Here is a 22,859-nt window from a genome sequence, read left to right as displayed (position 1 = left end):
TAAAGTGTGTACCTAAAGAATTATATACATATCCAGTACTGTATTTATATGCAACCTTTAAAAATTTTATGAAATAAAATGTTCATTTAAAGGTTTAACATTTTGTATTACACAGTTCACAGCAATACACCACATGTCAATTATGTAACATGTGTATTCATTTTCTTGAATTACACATACTGACATAGGTGTAGGGGATTGGGAAGAAAGAGGGTGGGGAGGGAAATTTATAGCAGTCCTGGTGCAATACCAGAGAAAAGTTGCAAAAGTAAAAATGTATGCTCTTTTTTTTCCATTCCATGTTTCTGTAAGAAGATCTCATATCCCATAAGTGCTGAAAAACATTTTTTGAGCGGCACTAAAACCAAAATAAGTGTCTGTTACCTCTGTATTTAACTTGCCAGTCTGCCAGCCAGCGTACACTGCTGATTGTCCTAATAAAATGATAAAATTGTACAAAATAGAAGTATAATCATTATACCTGCCCATTATTCCAGTTTGCAGCATTTTCACAAATTTATGCAAAAAAATGAAAAATATCATCCAAGTAATGCATGGTGTCAGATTTTAGGCAAGATGGCAGCTACAGAGATCTTTAGCAAAAGTGTAGACACAGCAATGTTTTCCCATCATTTTTCTGTGGTGGCACACTTTTTGTAACCCAAAAAATCCCAAGGCACACCATGATTCTACCAACCACAAAAGCATTAAATCTATACTGCTCAAAAGAATTAAAGGAACACTTTTTAATCAGAGTATAGCATAAAGTCAATGAAACTTATGGGATATTAATTTGGTCAGTTAAGTAGCAGAGGGGGTTGTTAATCAGTTTCAGCTGCTGTGGTGTTAATGAAATTAACAACAGATGCACTAGAGGGGCAACAATGAGATGACCCCCAAAACAGGAATGGTTTAACAGGTGGAGGCCACTGACATTTTTCCCTCCTCATCTTTTCTGACTGTTTCTTCACTAGTTTTGCATTTGGCTACAGTCGGTGTCACTACTGGTAGCACGAGGTGATACCTGGACCCTACAGAGGTTGCACAGGTAGTCCAACTTCTCCAGGATGGCACATCAATACGTGTCATTGCCAGAAGGTTTGCTGTGTCTCCCTGCACAGTCTCAAGGGCATGGAGGAGATTCTAGGAGACAAGCAGTTACTCTAGGAGAGCTGGAGAGGGCCATAGAAGGTCCATAACCCATCAGCAGGACCAGTATCTGCTCCTTTGGGCAAGGAGGAACAGGATGAGCACTGCCAGAGCCCTACAAAATGACCTCCAGCAGGCCACTGGTGTGAATGTCTCTGACCAAACAATCAGAAATAGACTTCATGAGGGTTGCCTGAGGGCCCAAATGTCTACTGCGCCCTGTGCTCACTGCACAGCACCGGGGAGCTCAATTGGCATTTGCCATAGAATACCAGAATTGGCAGGTCCACCACTGGCGTCCTGTGCTTTTCACAGATGAGAGCAGGTTCACCCTGAGTATATGTGAAAGACGTGAAAGGGTCAGGAGAAGCCGTAAATAATATTATGCTGCCTGTAACATCGTTTAGCATGACTGGTTTGGTGGTGGGTCTGTGATGATCTTGGAGGCATATACATGGAGCGACTCCCAGACCTCTACAGGCTAGACACAGGCATCTTGACTGCCATTAGGTATCAGGATGAAATCATTGGACCCATTGTCAGACCCTACGCTGGTGCAGTAGGTCCTGGTTTCCTCCTAATGCACGACAATGCCCGGCCTCATGTGGCAAGAGTATGCAGGCAGTACCTGGAGGATGAAGGAATTGAAACAATTGAATGGCCTTCACGATCCCCTGACTTAAACCCAATAGAACATCTGTGCGACATTATGTTTCGGTCCATTAGGCGCCGCCAGGTTGCTCCTCAGACTGTACAACAGCTCAGGGGTGCCCTCATACAGATCTGGGAGGAAATGCCACGAGACACCATCCGTCGTCTCATTAGAAGCATGCCCCGACGTTGTCAAGCATGCATACAAGCTCGTGGGGGCCACACAAGATACTGAAAAGCATTTTGAGTAGCAGAAATTAAGTTTTTGAAAAAATGGACTAGCCTGCCACATCTTCATTTCACTCTGATTTTAGGGTGTCTACACAATTGAGCCCTCTGTAGGCAGAAAACTTTTATTTCCATTAAAAGACTTGGCATCCTTTTGTTCCTAAGACATTGCCCTGTCATTATTTGTATAGATATCCAACTTCATATTGAGATCTGATGTATCTAATGTGTTTCTTTAAAGTGTTCCTTTAATTTTTGTGAGCAGTGTATATATGTGCTGAATTGTCCAAAGGGTTGGGTGGCAAAAAAGCAGCTTGGAGACTGCCATTCACCAACACAGCACTTACTCCGGACTTTGGACGCATTTCCCATCTTCCTCAGACAGGTCTTGATCACCTGAGGAGCGTGTCTCTATCAGGTCAGGACCCAGGGGCACTACACTGTTATTTCCACAGCTCGCCAGTTGAAAAGAAATTGTGTAGAATATAAATGATCAAGTCATTGAGGGTAGTATTTGTGGAGTTTTAATGTTTGCCCATTTAAGAGATGCTTATTCTTTCTATTAAATCAGTCTTCAGCAGGGCACTCAAAGTCAAAAGACATTTTGTGGCAGGGCCACATAGGGGGTTTCATTTGAGTCTAGGTGTGTGCTATTGAATGATTGTTAAATGTGAATAACAGCAATGGTTGTGCAGATTCCTGTTTGCAAATTGGGTCAGTGTCTGTAAACAGGCTTGCACTGATGCAGAGGGTCTTATGGGATTTGTAGTTTGTGGTTTTTGTACACTGTACTAATAAAACTGGAACAGAAAATGTGGGGGGACCTTTTTTGATTGTGCCATTTTCTAATCAACTTCATCATCAGCAGCTCCTAAACCTTTTGTTAACTGGGCATTTGTAGCAGAGAAAGATGGTGCTAGGCCACCGGATTTAAGGATGATGGTTGGTTCTTTTACCTCTCCCCTGATACTCTTTAAGAAGAGGCGCGCCTCTGAAGCTTATTCTTCTGGACTCTGGTTGTAGGACTGTATTTACTATCCAAGTTCTGGGAATCATTTTATTAAAAGGGAGTACTCTGCCACATCTTTCCATCCTTTAACTATTGTTTACATTTCCAGAACCACTTCCATCACCTGCAGTAAGGACTTTTGCCAGGAATGTAAATATCGTCGTGTGGGGGTTTGTCCATGGTGTTTGTTTAGTACTTTTGTCATTATTTTCCTTAACCATGTTTATTAGTAGTTATTCTAGTAAAAAAGGAATATTTATATATTTGTGTGTTGGATGTGTTAATCTGTATGGGCATTTTCCTGGAGTATTGTTAATATTCGGGTGGAAAAGTGGAAATAATATGGGGTTTAGGTGTTGGCCTGATTCTATCCATCCCTCATTTTAAAAGGGTAGTGGCTTCTTTACTACATAAATCTGGTGACAACCTTTGCACGCTAGAAGTCGGGATAGGGAGTGCGCTACAGTTTCAATCATTTAATTTTTTATTTTGACAGGTCTCATATGCTATGTCAATCTGGTAATTAAAACATTAGCCTGGTTTTCTTATTGCCTTCTTTTCAACTTGTGTTTTATATATAATTCAAAAAACATAAAAAAAATTATAAGTGCCTTCACCTTTAACAAAATTAGTCTTCTCGCAAAGCAAACTAGTTGCTTAAACTACTGAAAAGTAAATGAATTCATTTTTGATATAAGCATCAAACCAGAAATTATCTACCAGGTAAAAATGTCTGAAACTCCCATTTGCACTTGAGACAATGTTTACATATGCCAGCAGATTGAAAAGGCATACCAATTCTGACACAAGGAGGTTCAGATTCTTATATTACATATATTCATATATATATATATAATGAAATATATTTACATTATTATATATATACACTGTGTGTGTCAGAAAGGGCTAAATCATATAAGTAGGCTGTATAGTATTGTATGAATATGAAAGGCAAGGACAATTGTACAAGCAAAGTTGAGAGGCAGTCTTAATGGAAGCAGGAGATGCTTCCCCAGGACACTAGAAGTTAGTTCCTCTTTCTGCTTATGGTAAATGGCATTATTATGCATGTTTTATAATATCTTGTCACTATTATAATGGAAGAGTTACCTAGAACAAAAATGTACTGAAAAGATAGACACTTTAGAATGCTGCAACCGTTAGCTGATCAATTCAGTTCTTTCAATTTTTGCAGTCTGTTGTGATTTTTTTTTTTTGATTGATTGCTTTAAAGGTTACACCTATTTATAATGCTGCTATGGATGTAGTAAAAATTTACAAACACAATGTATTCAGATCAGAGATCCTGCAACTGTGGTCCAAATATCCACTGTAATTACCTGCTACAAGCTTGCTTTTCTTTGAAGCCTCTGCAGCCAGCTCATACGAAATATTTATAATCTTTTCCTGCTCCTGGACACATGTATCATCTTCAGAAATATGCTCAGTTTTGTGGTTTACCAAAGGCATCATATTTTGTAAGCTAAAATAAAAAGAAAATGGAAATACGTCATAAAGAATAAAATGTACCATTGCATATATGATGAATGTCACTTTTAAAAAGAAAATGAAGTCATGCTCTCTTTTATATAAACATGTTTATGTTTATTCATTATCCCATGTTTTTGTTAAAAATATAGTGCTAAAAGGTAAACAACACATTCCCAAATGCATTACCATTAAAACAAAAATGGGGCTGGTTAAGGACCATGTAAACATACATTTTGAAAATAAAAAAGGCCAATTTTATTTTCATTTTTTATTGTGTTAATACCTTTTACCCTTTATATTACTAGATTCACTCAGAACATATAAACAGTGGAAAATCCAGATGCCAGATTTCATCCTCATTGAAGAGCTAAAACTTTTAAAATAGTACTCATGTCGTCTTGCGCATTTTTACAGTTGGGTCCAGAAAGAAAATGCCAAATGCCCTTCTCTCTCTCTCTCCTACTCTCTATTTGGGGCAGCCAAGGCAGAACCTTGCTGAAGACAAAATTCTGTGTAAACAGACTATTAAAAAAACAAAAAACGACTTGCTACTCATTTATGACAGGTTGAAATATAAAACAAATCACTGTGTATCTCAATTAATATTTGTAGTGTACCATTGTTTGGAATGTACTTTGTCATGCAGGAAAGAAAAAAAAAATCATTGCATTTGTCATTCCAACAGATGGTGCATTACAAACATTTGTAGTAATAAAATGCACTGTTTGTGTTGCGCCATTTGTTAGAATTAGAAATGCAATTCATACGGTATGACTCTGTTATGTGCCATATTTGGTATGGGATTCTTAAAAGCAATGTTAATGTTTGAGAGGTCCTATCTATTGGAATGGCAGACATATAGTAAAGGGACAGGCACACAGACACTTATCCTTCTATTAAAGTGGAAGTTTAAAGCAATATTTTAAGTAACAGTACTATATAAATATATTCTATTGAGATCATTGTATCTATTAATTTCATTACATTGTCATTTACATTTCTAAACAGTAGGAGTGTTTCACCCTGATAACAAATCCAAGTGTAAAACATTATAACGTCTGATAAAGTATATAACCATAATATAGTCAGAACAGGTCAATACTTTTCCACAATAACCACAGCATGTGATTGAGTGGATTTGAACATGCACAGTAATGAGATATCACTAACACTTGATTCATCAAAACCACCATCTTTTTGTTATTTTGGCTAGCCAAGCGCATTAACACAGTAGCTGGTTCATGAAATACCGCAGTACAAGGTTTACTGCATCTGTATATCTCTTTAAGCTGTTAATAATGTCATCAAATGCCTGCCATACATTTTGAGAATGCTCTTCACTCAGACATGACTTTACCATTTTAAAGCCATGTATTCACCCTTACTTCCTCAGATACAATATACATGTAGATAATTAATCTTTGTTTAACATAGAGAAGAAAAGAACAGAATAACAATTTCAGAATTTTTTATATTGGCACTCTGAATAGTTATTCATGTATTCATTTATATGTACAAAGTAAGGATTAGGGTAAAGTGTATCAATTGAATTACCAAAAAAAAGTATAAGATCCATTAAAAATTTTTCATAACCCCAAGACAACTGTGAATGTTTTAATATTGAGGGAGCTATTCATTTTAATTTGTCTCAGATGACATCATAACATGATTTCCTTAATATTTGTCTTTTTTGCTTTTTAGTGTCACAACAGTTTTAATATACATTTAAGAAATACATGAACATACATTCCTTCCTTCTCTGCTATGGTTACAGGTTTATCTCAAGCAAGTGTAGATGTATATTCTGGAAGGTTAGGTAAAAGTGTTTATTTGTTGTATCTATTTGTAACAATGTATTTATTTATAACCTCTAAAATTATATCAAAATAACACTATCAAGATACTATTATATTAGTTACTATGGTAATGAATATGATACATGGTCTGCTAGAACTGTTACTGATTAACCTAAATGCATAAAAGCATTTGTTGCTGCAAACAGAATACCCTTAAAGTCCTTTACCATAAAGTAAGAAAATAGTAATTTACTGTATCACTAAAAATATGAAGGGAAATGTATGCTAACTACAGCACATTATGATACTTTTAATAATTTATTGAGAAAATAAACCCTAACTGAAAGCCCTTTTTGCTGGTTAAAGTATTTGTAAGCCAGTTCTTTCATGTAATAGAAGATATTGTTAAGTAAAAGAAGTAATTTGTGTATAATACTTTATTGCTTTGCTGTATTTTACATGCTTACCTGTTTTTGGCAATGATTGACTTTATCCTGTCTACTTTCTTCTGTTTGTCAGCCTCATCCTCTGGATTTAATGGCTCATCTGTGTCAGATTCAATGTACCTCTCATGGATTGGAACCTTCTCTGGTTTAGACAGCTGGTATACCACCAGAGCATAGAAATAAACGATATTGGGAATGAGGGAAAAAAGATACACCATACTCTGTAAAAATACTGTACCTTCAATCTGCTATTTCACTATTAGTATTGATTACTATATAATAGCCAATCACCCCTTCTACATTGTCTATTTGAAAATGGATTAATGGTAATATTTTCAACCCTCTCTGTGGCAAAGGAAAACAAACATTAATCTCTTCAATTTCTGTGAGCAGGAATTGTCTGCACTCTTTTTTCCTCAGGCAGCTTTGGGAATCTATACATTATTTTCAAGTAGCATGAAAGAGGTACAGTAGCTGTACATAAAGTAATCTCCACAGCAATCTAGCCTTTTTTAATGGCTAATAGGTCCATCACTATTTTAAGACTGTGCACTACAAACAAAACTCAACTGCAGAGAAAACACTATTGCACCGGACCTATTACTTTGACTAAGACACTTAATTTTCCATTTGAAAAGTTTGGTCATAAAAAATGATATTTCAGTTCAGAGTGAATGAAAAAATAAGAAGAGTGTTCATCTTGAAACATTAAAGGAATAAAGGCATTAATTGAAAATATTAATTACAATTTTGATAAAGAAATGGCACACACTGGAGATAACTAGCCAATATAATCAAAGCACTCAACATTAAAAATGTTCTCCATGAATTGGTCAGGATTGATGTGCCCCTGTACGATTTGTGAGAGACATCCAACCTTTGCCAAAGTATAGAGAACATATGGTGGCATTTAAGTCATAGAAATAAAACTTGAAACACGGTTACTTTGTTTTAATGTATTCATATCTACAGAATTAATCTAAAGAGTTACACCTCCTTCTCCACAATGAATTGTTCTGATTCAGCTGCTTCCTTTAGTCGTGCAATTTCTTCCGCAGGGGTTTCATGGTTCACGTCTAATTCATTCTGTTGAAGAGAGGTCTCCAGCTCTTTAATATCACTGGATAACCAATCCTCCTTCTTTTGGTGCTTGGGGAGAAAATATTAATAATATATTATAAAAATGGTCTACTATAGTGCTTAAACATGCTGTTTATGTTAATGTAACATTATTTTCCCATTGGTAAATGTACATGAAAACATAACTATGGTATGAGAATTTAAGATTAAAAGGATGAACAGCATCCTTTAAGACTAAAGAAACAAAGTCCAGATTAAAAATCACTATAATAAGATAATGAGAAGACTAAAGTTCATTTCAATCAATCCCACTTCCAGTTATGACTTATAAATAATTATTTCAACTGCTTAGAAGATTAGGGAAAATGAAAGGTTACTGTTACTGTTATGCACCTATAATTTACTGGTGAGGTTAAAGCAAATTTTCCCCATGACACAACCTCTCTTAGTAAACTGTATAAATTTAATTAAAAAGGTAAACAGTCGAAGAAGAAATGGTATTAGAGAAACAAAAGTTACTCATCAGAATGTTCATTTTGTATCATACACATTTAGAAGCTAAACAGCAGGGATGTTATAAATCCTTATATATAATTTGATACTATCCGTATGTATGGTGTTCGCAGCAATACCTCGAGCAGCCAAAAGAGCAGTGGCCATGGGAAGGATGTGTAGGAAACGAAGTCACATGACTGACGCGGAGTGTAGACTTGCTAATGCGACCACACAACAAACGGATGAGCAGCGTATGGCTACAAATGCTACTAACGCTGAAAGAAATCGTGCAAATCGGACACAAAGGACAGATGCAGAACATGCGCTACAGAATGCTACAAATGCTGACAGACATCGTTCCAGCTGTGCACAATCGACCGAAAAGGCTCAGGCAGCTGCAAATGTAGCACGGGTTGAAAGAAATCAAGCAGCCCGTGCCTTGCGGCGGCTGAAAAGGTCTATATTAACCACAAATCAGTGCCATGATAACAAAACAAATAATTTTTGCAGAGAAAGTATGGATTTCACAAACATTGAATTTGTAGCCCGATTCAATCGGGCTCCCAGTCGCTAGTAAATATATAAATTTATAAATAAGTAACAGATATCCTCTCCTGGTAAAAGGAGTTGAAACAGACTATTATGGGGGGGAAGTTCACCTTGTTGGGCTATACATTGCAAGCTTTCTTGTTTTAAGAAGCTGCAACTTGTCAGGTTGACAACATTGTAAATAGTATATAATTGCTATGTAGGTTTCATAATTTTATGCTACAGTGGAGAGACAAGCACATTAATATCTTAGCGTGCAATCCTTAGATAAAACCAGGCAGTTTCAAACTTGATTTCTCACCAAGCTAGAATCATTTGATTCCATTACTCTAGGGACAATCCGATGCAGTACCATTAAGGTAACTACCTAGCAATCAATCACTGAACAAACAAATAATGACTATTGTGTTCTGATACATTACACAGTCTTATTTATGTATCATTTCACTCTCTAAATACCTGTATTGGCCTGAAATGATTTTCTTTTGAAAATGATGAACTCCTTGAAGGAGAATTTTCTTGGCTGCCAATCAAATTTACCCCTTTCTTCTTTTCCCGGAGAGATGCCTGCTGGTGCCTCTTAATTCTTTCTAGTTGTTCTTCAACACTCATGCGAGGTCGAGAGCAGTCTGCCAGGCACAACTGCTCTACAGCACTTTTTGGTCTATCCTGCAGGAGAATAAAATTATTAAGTTGTTAAATCAACTCAAAAGGTACATGTACAAAAAAAATACAGCTTTAAAACCATAAAACTTTCATTTGGAAGAAATGGATTCTTTGAAACTCCATGAAAACAAAGCTATAAAATCAAAGGTAAAATAAAGAAATATTTTCTTAATGAGTTAAAACTACATTATAGTACTCCGAATTATTAGTTAATAAAAAAATCTCTTTACCAGATAAGCTAAAAGAGCACAGAAAATGAGAAGCTGGAAAATATGCAAGTTACTGCTATTTAATTTTCTAAGGATGTTGGTGACTAATATTTTAGAACCAGCTTTTTACTTTTGTTAACAAGTCACTATATAGTACCTAACCCCAAATGATTCAGAGAGCAGTACACTACTGTTTTCTGGGAGAGAACCACAACTTCATATTTACAGGTACTGTAAACCACACAAAAAGGACTTCATCATGTACAAACCTCAGACGTTCAAGCTCAATAATGTGCCCTAAAATTCTAATTAAAATCAACAGCTAGACAAATGAGACACACACTTAGAGAAGTTCTATTTCTACCTAAAATGAATATGACTTAACAATAAGAAAATGGATACAGCTCTCCCTGAAGATACAGTGAATAAATGATACAGAAAAGTGATACAGAACAGTGCAGTGATTACTGCAGCATGTCTCAAAATGTTCTGAGGTGCACTATAAAAAGCCTTCTCCAAGATTCATCAAACACGTGTAAACAATGATGGAAATTTCCCCATAAAGCTTTAAACATTCCTGTAGGGACAAAGAACAGCTTCAGATGGCCATGATGACATGTTTATTGCTCCTTTTAAATGTGAGGGTAAGCTATTAGCTAGGTTTTACTTTTCATACTGCATCTTTAAAATGGGAGTTTTCAACTCAGTTTCCCAGTCTACAGATTTGACAGGAAATATCAGCATTCGAGTTTAAAAACACCATTTTTTTTTTTTTAACAAAAGGTTGGTATGAATTCTGCCAGACTGCTATCAAAATCAGGGGCCTATCCTCCACTTACAGTGCCTCCAGAACATCTTTCAAACTTTTCACTATATTAGCGGGCATGCAAATGCAAACTTTCCTCCTAAAAAGAACAAATTCAGTGAGTCAAGATTTGATCAGTTTGTTATGGCAATTTTAAAACCTTTATGAATATGCTTTAGACCATTTGTCTTAATGCAAGAAATGGTACCAAATAACTCATTATGATTGAAACAGAGGATCAACAGCTTGCCAGCCTTAAACCTTGAGACATAATACTGAGTGCTGGTGTGACAGAAAAGTACTTTTAATTTCATGGTTTTTATTCAGTACAAGGGTCATTACATTTCAAAAATAAAAAACAGAGGCTCAAGTTCAGTTATCTGTTTAATTTTACAGCAATTAATATGATGCAACAATGACTGGAAAATGCAGCCCTTTATAGCTCTCAAAAAGGATCTCTGGATCCTCCATTAGGTCAGTATTGATCTCAAAAAAATCAATTAGCCTTGTGGATAACCCATCACAAACTATTTACTTCTTAACAGCAATATACTTACTGTCCAACTGCAAATATAGGGATACAAGTGAGAAAGGTGGATTAAAAAAGCTGGAATCGGGTCTCGTCCGATGCGAGAGATGGACGTCTGAAGTGGAGCTCCGCTAGCTGTGGTGTTATTTTTCATATTATTTGCTTATTATCCTGAGATATCCTGCATTTATTCAACCCAAGGACACTGCTACATTATATATGTAAGCATATATAAATATGGCCAGCAAGAAAGGGGTCCGAAAGAAAAGAAAACTAAAGCTGCACCCAAGCCAAGATCAGGAAGCCCTAGCTCAAGATACGGCCTTTCAGAGAGAGAGCTGGAACAGCTGGGCGAAAGTACAGACTCTTCGGGACCAAGGTCCGCTACATCATCGCCGGCTGAGAGTGAAAAGAGGAGCGAATGTAAGATTGGGAGTGCAGATCTCGATAGCTCGCTGATCGGAGAACACCTGAAACTGGAAGGGGCCTTACAGTCCGCAATCTCAATTACTCCACGCGAGCCGGGAATAGCGGGAGCACTGGCTACAGTAGAGTCTGACGCTTCACCCACGGTACAAGAAGGCACAATTAAAATGTCTAAACTGGAGGTGATGCTCGCTGAGATCGTACAAGATATAAAGAAAACCGAGAAGGCAAATGAGAAAGCAAGGGCAAAGGCACATGAGAGGCTGAAACAAGAGTTGCTGGAATTGAAACAGGAATGGCAGCAAGCAAACGAAACGCAGCGGCAGGAGTTGCAACAAGCAAACGAAACGCAACGGCTGATGCTGCAACAGGCAAATGAAAGGCTGCGACAAGAAATGCAAGTGGAAATCCGACAGGTGCTGGGTAAAATTGAAACGCTTACTGATCAATTGGAGGATCTCAAGGAGACATTCACGACTAGGATTGAATTAGCGAAAATTTAGCCACCAGTGCTGAAGAAAAAGCAGAAAATGTCAGCTCCGAATGTAAAAAACTCGGAGAAAGACTGGCTGCTTTGGAAGATGGAAGTAGAAGGTATAATGTCAGAATTGAAGGTCTGCCTGAGAATCGAGAAAGTTCAAACCCGGTGAAATTCGCTGCTGAACTTTTTTCTAAAATAATCGGGGACGACTTTAAAGCAGAATCTGAGATAGCAGCAGCTTATCAAACACCGTTAGACCCAGACCAAGGTCTTTTATAGTTCGTTTTGAACGATTATCATTTAAGCTAGAGGTGATGGCACTCCTCAGAAACAAGGAAGATATTACATTTGAAAATAACCACATTCGTATCTTTCCTGACTTCTCTCCAGCAACAGCTACTAAACGCGCTGCCTTCTACAACAACAGCGTTACGGCAAGCCAGCGTCAAATACAGCCTCTTGTATCCGCAAAACTGAAAGTGGAATGGCAGGTCATTTCTATGTCTTCGCTAGCAAGGAAGAAGCAGAAAAGGAATTAAGAAAGCTGATCCCGGACTATTCTGATACATAATAGTGAGTCATGGTGGTTAATAATCTACTGTCTGATCTATTTGTTTTAAAATAAGGGTTTTATCAGCACATATTCTCATTTTTCTCATTATTACTTAGTATTACTAGGGCGCTATCTGTTTATGTTTTATTGTGCTTAATTACTTTTTCTTTCTTTTTTTTTTTTTTCTTTTCTAATTATTTCATCTCTACCCTAAACAAGACTGTTCAATATCATACCCTTGGTTTATTGTTATTGCTATTACTGCATTAAGACTTGTTATGCTTATTTTGGACACATCTTTAACACCATCACCGGGTTTATTATCTGGGTGTATCATCTTAATGCACTAAAATTGCTGAAGACTATATATATATTTTAAGTGCAAAATTCTTTTTTTTTTCTTTTTAAAGACTATATTGGTAACAGATATCTCTATCTTTTAACCCTAAAGCGCCGCTGCATTGGGGCTTGTTTTGCTTTGGACGTGCTCTGTCTCTGGGTATGTCAGAGGACTGGGACTATGTGAAGTGGGTTTTAGCCTCACTTGGGGAGGCAAAAGGGAGGGTGGGGGTTAAGGGGAGAGAAAGAGAGCAGGCTTGATCTATACCTAATCTATCCTATTAATCTTTATAATTATAACTACCAACGTAATAATAAGCTGCATGGCAACAACTCTAGGGAAATAGGAAATTAAGACCTAAGCTGTCTCACTTCCAGTCAAGACTATAAAATGACATCAAAAACTCAGAATCAGTGTCTCCATGATGGGACAGTTAACTTCGTAAGCTGGAATGTTAAAGGCCTGAATCACGAATTAAAGAGAAAGAAAGTACTCTCTCACCTAACAGGTCTAAATGCTAAAATAGTATTTTTACAGGAAACCCACTTACTAAGCAAGGATCAGTTCCGCTGCAAAAGACTGGACTGGCCAAATGTTCCATTCTAGTTTTACAAAGAAAACTAGAGGGTGGGAATTCTCATACATAGAACAGTACCATTTGTAGCATCAGATGTAGTATTGGATCCTGAAGGGAGATATGTAATGGTCATGGGAGACTTATCTAACTGTAAAATGATTTTGATAAATGTTTATGCACCTAATGTTGATGATAAGGAATTTATACAAAATTTATTTGCATCCATTCCCAATCTGAACACTCATAAAGTTATAATGGCTGGGGACTTTAATTGTGTTCTAAATCCACTTTTAGATAGGACTTCCTCCACAGGGGAACGCATCTAACACGCAAAGATAATTACAAAGTTTATAACTGATCACAACTTATCAGACCCTGGAGGTTTTAAACCCAAATTCAAGAACATATTCTTTCTACTCACCAGTACATCATTGCTACTCAAGGATTGATTACTTCTTTATAGACAATAACTTCTTGCCTAAGATTAAATCTTGTAAATACGATGCTATTGTTATTTCGGACCATGCACCTACGATCTTGGAGCTAAAATTACTAAGCCCCATACACTCACCCGCAGATGGCCTCAACCCGCTTCTATTAGCTGACGAGAATTGTATGAATTTATATCCAAACAAATCAAATTCTTTCTAGAGACAAATACATCCCTGAGATCTCTGCAGGAATACTCTGGGAAACTCTTAAGGCCTTCTTAAGAGGACAGATTATCTCATATCTTTCCCACAGAAATAAATCCGAAGCCAAGAAAGTAGCAGAGATAAAAAGCGAAATTACTAAAATAGATGAAGAACATGCCAGACTACCAAGCGAGACTCTACATAGGAGGAGGCAGGCTCTACATTCAGAATTAAACCTCTTGACAACTAAAGAAACTGAACAACTAATCTACAAATCCAGACATCATTATTATGAACATGGAGAGAAAGCTAATAAGCTTTTAGCTCAACAAATTCACAAGCAAGAAGTGAGCAATGCAATCTCGTAATCACTAACACGAACGGAGATAAAATCATCGAACACAAAAATATAATGCACACTTTCAGAGACTACTATAAATCCCTATATACTACTGATTTTAAGGAAGACAGAATACAATCTAATGCATTTCTGGATACATTACAGATACCACAAATAGACGCTTTTAATGTGGAGGAACTTGATAAACCTCTGGCTATCAGAATTACTAGATGCTATAAAGTCACTCCAAGGGGAAAGCAGCAGGCCCTGATGGCTACCCTGCAGAATTTTACAAGAAATTCTCCGCTCAGCTAGCTCCCTCCTATTAGCAACATTTACAGAAGCCAGAGATAACCAATCTCTTCCACAAACCTTTCGCCAAGCACTAATCACTGTTTGTCCAAAACAAAATAAGGACTTATTACAATGTGCATCATACAGACCAATGTCACTTCTGAATAACGACGTTAAAATACTCTCTAAAATTATAGCTAGAAGGATGGAGAAAGTGCTCACCTCGGTAATATCACAAGACCAAACTGGATTTATTAGGGGCCGGCACTTATCTTCAAATCTTCGACGCCTGTTTAATGTAATATACTCACCAACTAAATCAAACACCCCAGAAATATTATTATCATTGGATGCAGAAAAAGCATTCAACATGATTGAATGGAAATACCTTTTACTACATTGGAGAAGTTTGGGTTTGGCCCAACATTTGTGCATGGATTAAATTACTGTATACTAACCCAGAAGCTTCAGTTTGCATCAATAACATTTGCTCAGACTACTTTAAACTAGAACGTGGCACTAGACAAGGATGCCCCTTGTCACCTCTTCTGTTTGCGATTGCCATTGAACCACTGGCAATGCATTGTCGAAATACTGATCAGATAAAGGGGATTAGCAGAGAAGGACTGGAACAGAAAATCTCATTATATGCAGATGACATGGTACTGTATATATCAGACCCAGAAAATTCTGTGCCTGCAGTCTTAGCAGCACTCACAGAATTTCAAAAGATCTCTGGTCTCAGAATTAATCTGAATAAAAGTGTACTCTTTCCAGTGAATTCTCAAGCATATAATATTAGATTAGACTCCCTACCTTTTATCATTGCAGAACAGTTTAAATACCTCGGGGTAAACATCACAAGTAAACATAAAGCTCTTTATCAACAAAATTTCGCCGTCTGCGTGGAAAAAATTAAACAAAACTTGCATAGATGATCAACCCTTCATCTCACACTAGCTGGAAGAATTAACACTGTTAAGATGAATATTCTTCCTAAACTCCTTTTTTTTATTTCAAAACATCCCAATATACATTAATAAATCATTCTTTAGGCCATGCCATGTCATATGGTAACTTTAACAGCAAAGCTGAACAATATTAGCTAAACCAGGATCTTCACATAACTTACAAAACGGATAGTAGGATAGATAGATAGATACTTTATTTGACCTCAGGGAGAAATTTGGCTTTTTATAGGTGCTCTTTAAATAAATACATAAATAGTTAAATAAATAAACATACACACATACACTTTGGTCTGAACACACTGGAATGGCTATAAAGTAAAAAAATTCACAAGAAAGAAAAAGTTGGGTGTCACAGTCCCAATGAGACATTAGGGAAACATATTGCTGTTGGTATAAATGAGCCCTAGTACCATCTCTTGACACACTTCTGCTGAATAATTCATTGGCTGAAAGTCCTCATGTTAATGTGTCAGATAGAGGATGTGCAGCATTGTTCACAATTAATTATCCCCTTCACTATAACCTCCAGAGGGTCCAGAGTGTGTCCCATAACTGAGTCTGCCCTAGTAACCAGTTTGCTGATTCAGTGGGCTTCTCTTAAGTGATGGTACAGTCCCCAGCACACCACTGTGAAGTGAAATCGCACTGGCCATCATTGAGTTATAGAAGATGTGAAGAATGCCATTTCCCACATTAAAGGAATGGTGTCTCCTAAGGAAAGAGAGTCTGCTCTGTCCATTCTTATATAGTTCCTCTGTGATTCCAGACCAGTCCAACTGGTCATTAATGTGTACTCACAAGTGCTTGTAGGAGTGGACCACCTCTAAATCCACTCCTTGAATAGTGACCAGACCAGAGAGACTCTTTGATGACTCACTTCAGCTGGTCCCGCAGCATTTCCAGTGTGTAGCTTACTCAGTTGTCTCCTTAGTTGGCTTTCAGCTATGGACAGCCCATACTGATGGTCAGAGGTGGACTTGTCACTGGCCATTCCAGTTGACATGACAGGAATTGTTGATGTAGTGGTAATGGTGTAGAGAGACTGATCACTGGTACGAGGTGGCTGGGGGAGGGAAAATCTAATAAAAAATTGGTTTAGGGCATTAGACTTGTCCACACCCCCTTCCTGTACCTGAGACCTAGATTGCTTAAGTCCTGTAATTTTATGCAAGTCCATTCCAAACATCCTTCATGTTACTCTGAGTGAGTTTGTTTTCTAGTTTGGCTTTGTTTCCTGGGTTTGTATAAATGCCTATACACAGGACAGAGCCCTGATATTTGGGTAATTTGTTGCCTGTATTAGATATTAAAGAACCTTAATATAGAGTAGGTAAAAGTACATGTCTTCTGTCCTCCTAGCTCTACACAGAAATAACTAAAATGACCCATCATGTCATCCCTTGAGGAAATTAACCTCACCTGCAAATTCCTCATAATAGGAATAAGTACCTCATGTGTTTGCCTGGAGCTGATAAAGAAGCAGAAATGTAGTGATATTTTCATAGTGTCCAATGCCAGTTGTTTTCAAAGTGTGCAATCTTAGTTTTATGATAAAAATCATTGATACACCATGAAAGGCAAGTCATAGAATTCAGGTTATGAGCATTCCTTAATATACGAGAGTTTAACCACAATTAAAGTAAATAGTGAAGAAAGATATAACCAAAAAGCTCAGCAGCCGTGTGGTGATCAGCACCAACATTACAGCACCTGAAAGTAAAACCTAAGACTTCTGCATATGCAAACATCCTCAAAACTTCAAAGTGAAAGAAAAACTGCACAGACAGATAAAAACATTTTGGAAGTTCAACAATAAATTAACAACAGACGCATGGAGGAGGAAACTGATATTATTAACTTTAGCTATGAATTTTTCAGCATGCAAATGGTTAAATGAAACTCTATTACCCCACTGGCTCATACAATAACAAAAATAACAATAAACTTCACTACTAAATCAGCAGTGGGGGTTAGAAAGAAGGAAAACAACTTCTCGCATGTAAGATAAAGAGGCAATAATATTAAAAAAACAGTGGAAACTGCATTAAACAAAGTAGTCCAGTAGTAGACATCCTGTCAACCATCTGGCTTAGTAGTAGCATGGAGTGCCTTAATTAGTAAGATTACTGCAACTGAAATTGATCATGACAAAATAAAAAGTTGCTTCACTTCACTCACCACTGACTTCTCCTACTGAGTATCACAATAGCAAAACAGAGTTGGATAGATCAAGTAAACCAGCCCCAAAGTGCTGCATAATAACTCAAAATCCATCTGAGAAAAATAACTCTTCCAATATGCCTGGCATTCTCCTAGTGAGTGAGTAATGCCAGGTAAATGAAATGTCAGAAGTAACATGGATATAGCCTTACTACAGGTGTATACCACCTTAACTGGCTACTTTTGATCTTGAGAAGTAGCGGTTTTATTTTGATGTCTTCTTGTATTGTTGAGCTCTGTTACAAAAAGTGAGCACAGCTACCCTTTTCAGTAATCTCATTTTGTACATATAATCTAATTGTTTTGGTCACTGCCCAGATGATATGGTTATACACGAGGATGTACAACAGGTTGTCAAACTCTGATCCTGAAAGGCTACTGTGGCTGCAGATTTTCATTCATAGTACTTTCTTCATCGATAACCAACTGCTATTAATTGATTTTAATTGCAGCGTTTTTAAGACTGTGTCCCCTGAATTGCCCTTTTCCCCCCTAACAAAAGAATCCTTGACGCCTACGAAAAAACTTGCAATCCTGGGCCCACCTTAAATCCCTTTCCACCTCTCCATCAGCATATATATATATATATACAGTGGGATGCAAAAGTTTGGGCATCCTTGTTAATAGTCATTATTTTCCTATATAAATCGTTGGTTGTTACGATAAAAAATGTCAGTTAAATATATCATATAGGAGGCACACAGTGATATTTGAGAAGTGAAATTTAGTTTATTGGATTTACAGAAAGTGTGCAATAATTGTTCAAACAAAATCAGGCAGGTGCATAAATTTGGGCACCGTTGTCATTTTATTGATTCCAATACTTTTAGAACTAATTATTGGAACTCAAATTGGCTTGGTAAGCTCAGTGACCCCGACCTACATACACAGGTGAATCCTATAATGAGAAAGAGTATTTAAGGGGGTCAATTGTAAGTTTCCCTCCTCCTTCAATTTTGTCTGAAGAGTAGCAACATGGGGGTCACAAAACAACTCTCAAATGACCTGAAGACAAAGATTGTTCACCTTCATGGTTTAGGGGAAGGATACAGAAAGCTGTCCCAGAGATTTAAGCTGTCTGTTTCCACAGTTAGGAACATATTGAGGAAATGGAAGACCACAGGCTCAGTTCAAGTTAAGGCTCGAAGTGGCAGACCAAGAAAGATTTCGGATAGACAGAAGCTTAATGAATGGTGAGAACAGTCAGAGTCAACCCACAGACCAGCACCAAAGACCTAGAACATCATCTTGCAGCAGATGGAGTCACTGTGCATCGTTCAACCATTCAGACTTTACACAAGGAGATGCTGTATGCGAGAGTGATGCAGAGGAAGCCTTTTCTCCGCCCATAGCACAAACAGAGCTGCTTGAGGTATGCTCAAGCACACTTGGACAAGCCAGCTTCATTTTGGAATAAGATGCTGTGGACTGATGAAACTAAAATTGAGCTATTTGGGCATAACAAGGGGTGTTATGCATGGAGGAAAAAGAACACAGCATTCCAAGAAAAACACCTGCTACCTACAGTAAAATATGATGGTGGTTCCATCATGCTGTGGGGCTGTGTGGCCAGCGCAGGGACTGGGAATCTTGTCAAAGTTGAGGGACGCATGGATTCCACTCAGTATCAGCAGATTCTGGAGACCAATGTCCAAGAATCAGTGACAAAACTGAAGCTGCGCCGGGGCTGGATCTTTCAACAAGACAACGACCCAAAACACTGCTCAAAATCCACTAAGGCATTCATGCAGAGGAACAAGTACAATGTTCTGGAATGGCCATCTCAGTCCCCAGATCTGAATATAATTGAAAATCTGTTTTGTGAGCTGTCCATGCTCGGAAGCCATCAAACCTGAATGAACTAGAGATGTTTTGTAAAGAGGAATGGTCCAAAATACCTTCAACCACAATCCAGACTCTCATTGGAACCTACAGGAAGCGTTTAGAGGCTGTAATTTCTGCAATAGGCAGATCTACTAAATATTGATTTCAAAACTTTTTTGTGGTGCACAAATTTATGCACCTGCCTGATTTTGTTTGAACAATTATTGCACACTTTCTGTAAATCCAATAAACTTCATTTCACTTCTCAAATATCACTGTGTGTGTCTCCTATATGATATATTTAACTGACATTTTTTATTGTAACAACCAACGATTTATACAGGAAAATAATGACTATTAACAAGGTTGCCCAAACTTTTGCATCCCACTGTACATACACACACACGCATATAAAAATATACACACACACACACACATGCATATAAACATAAACTGCTCAAAAAAATTAAAGGAACACTTTGAAAACACATCAGATCTCAATGGGAAAAAGAAATCCTCCTGCATATCTATACTGATATAGACTGGGTAATATGTTAGGAACAAAAGGATGCCACATCGTTTGATGGAAATGAAAATGATCAACCTACAGAGCCCTGAATTCAAAGACGCCCCAAAAATCAAAGTGAAAAAATTATGTGGCAGACTAGTCCATTTTGCCAAAATTTAATTGCAGCAACTCAAAATTGTACGCAGTAGTTTGTATGGCCCCTGTGTTGTTGTATACATGCCTGACAACATCGGTGTATACTCCTAATGAGACGACAGATGGTGTTGTGGGAGATCTCCTCCCAGATCTCGACCAGGGCATCACTGAGCTCCTGGACAGTCTGAGGTGCAACCTGGTGGCATTGGATGGACCAAAACATAATGTCCCAAAGGTGTTCTATTGGATTTAGGTCAGGAAAGTGTGAAGGCCAGTCAATGGTATCAATTCCTTCATCCTCCAGGAACTGCCTGCATACTCTCACCACATGAGGCCAGGAATTGTCGTGCACCAGGAGCCACTGCACCAGCATAGGGTCTGACAATGGGTCCAAGGATTTCATCCTGATACCTAATGGCAGCCAAGGTGCCTTTGTGAAGCCTGTAGCGGTCTGTGTGACCCTCCATGGATATCCCTCTCCAGACAATCATTAACCCACCACCAAAGTGCTCATGCTGAATAATGTTACAGGCAGCATAATGTTCTCCATGGCTTCTCCAGACCCTTTCACTTCTGTCACGTGCTCAGGGTGAACCTTCTCTCATCTGTGAAAAGCACAGGGCACCAGTGGTGCATCTGCCAATTCTGGTATTCTATGGCGAATGCCAATCGAGCTGCATGCTGCTGGGCAGTGAGTTCAGGGCCCATTAGAGGACATGGGGCCCTTGGGTCACCCTCATGAAGTCTTTCTGGTTGTTTGGTCAGTGACATTCACACCAGTGGCCTGTTGGAGGTCATTTTGTAGGGCTCGGACAGTGCTCATCCTGTTCTGCTTTTCCCAAAGGAGCAGATACCGGTCCTGCTAATGGGTTAAGAACCTTCTATGGCCCTGTCTAGCTCTTCTACAGTAACTGCTTGTCTCCTGGAATCTCCTCCATGCCCTTGAGACTGTCCTAGAAGACACAGCTTCTGGCAATGGTACATATTGATGTGCCATTCTGGAGAAGTTGGACTACCTGTGCAACTTCTGTAGGGTCCAGGTATCACCTCATGGTACCAGTAGTGACACTGACTGTAGCCAAATGTGAAACTAGTGAAAAACAGTCAGAAAAGATGAGGAGGGAAAAATGTCAGTGGCCTCCACCTGTTCAACTATTCCTGTTTTGGGGGTCCATCTCATTGTTGCCCCTCTACTGCACCTGTTGTTAATTTCATTAACACCAAAGCAGCTGAAACTGATTAACAACCTCCTCTGCTACTTAACTGACCAGATCAGTATTCCAGAAATTTCATTGACTTGACAATCCCGAACGCTTTTATATAGTAGATTATTGTACTGTACATTTAATTGCACACAAACACACACAGTTCTTACACACAACCACTAACCTATGAAGGCACGACCTCAGTAGGAGAGTCTTCAGAGGTTGGTGCAGTATCTTCAGCAGGTGCGTTGTTGTCTTCTTCCGCTAAAGGAGTACTAGGAATAGGCAGTGGATGTCTGGGTGCGCGGCTGAATAACATCTTGATAGGCAGTTGCTGGCGCTGTCTTTTCATATACGTGAGGAGGCTTTTGTAGGGTATTGCATTCTTTAATCATATCCAAGAGTTTCACCTTCTCCTGGATACTAAGCATCTTCCTCCGGCGCTTAGTTTTATTGTCAGAAGGCTTAGAAAAAGCAGCATGTTTAGGAGCCACCGTAGGGCTTAGATAAAAGTTCTCAGAAAGCACATACGTAGTGACGTAAGCGTGTATGAGAAAAAAATCTCGATAGAGTGAAGCCGTGAAAGTTGAAGCATGATATAGCGAGGGATCACTGTATTTTTTTGTTCCTTTATTACGATTATAGTTATTTATTGATTCCCTTCTTTGGCTGACTGCCTGCCCATATAAGGCACTCCGCCGTTTTTTTGTGAAGCAGCCTTTACACAGCTTCTCCACTGTTTTATAAACAAACACCATATAAGGCCATCATTTTTCCTTGCTTCCCCAACTAAGCAGCCTTTTTATTTAATCCATGGGTTCTCCGCTGTTTAATTGTTGGGAACTCTTCCTTCTTTTCTACGTACTGCGGTCACAGTTAGTTCACGTGATTATGTGGGAGGTGTGATGATGTCACACACAGCTCCGCCCCCCCAAGGCCGTCGAGCTAACGTCCATTACAGTATATGGAGAAAAATAGGTTCCAGTTTACTGAGGACGGTGTCTGGATTCTTTGGCTTACCCGGAAGAAGGAGCGCTCCTGAACCATTCATCTGTCATCATACTTCAACAATTACCGGTAGGACTGTGTTTTTCCATTTCCCTCTCTTCATGCAAATCGCTGGACTTTAACTTCACCGCTGCTCATTTCATCCATGGACTTTACTGCGTGTTTGTCATGTTTATCTGTTAAATGTAATATCGCCGAAGGGATCAGGGGTGGTATTA

The 22,859-nt window shown here is 38.3% G+C and overlaps 1 protein-coding gene across 11 annotated transcripts in view; it reads right to left on the bottom strand.

Moving 5' to 3' along the window:
• plekha5 (pleckstrin homology domain containing, family A member 5) overlaps positions 1-22,859 on the bottom strand; it is a 461,083-nt gene that overhangs the window by 10,483 nt on the left and 427,741 nt on the right. For all 11 annotated transcript variants that reach the window (XM_039769746.1, XM_039769747.1, XM_039769748.1 and 8 more), the window contains 4 exons: positions 9,354-9,563; positions 7,764-7,919; positions 6,792-6,925; positions 4,378-4,520 (listed from right to left, as the gene is read on the bottom strand). In XM_039769746.1, the coding sequence (XP_039625680.1) occupies positions 4,378-4,520; positions 6,792-6,925; positions 7,764-7,919; positions 9,354-9,563 (643 nt within the window). The remainder of the gene's footprint in view (positions 1-4,377; positions 4,521-6,791; positions 6,926-7,763; positions 7,920-9,353; positions 9,564-22,859) is intronic.

Source organism: Polypterus senegalus, chromosome 11, assembly GCF_016835505.1.
Source record: "Polypterus senegalus isolate Bchr_013 chromosome 11, ASM1683550v1, whole genome shotgun sequence".
NCBI classification, from domain to species: domain Eukaryota; kingdom Metazoa; phylum Chordata; class Cladistia; order Polypteriformes; family Polypteridae; genus Polypterus; species Polypterus senegalus.
This window is presented reverse-complemented; position numbering and strand designations above follow the sequence as displayed.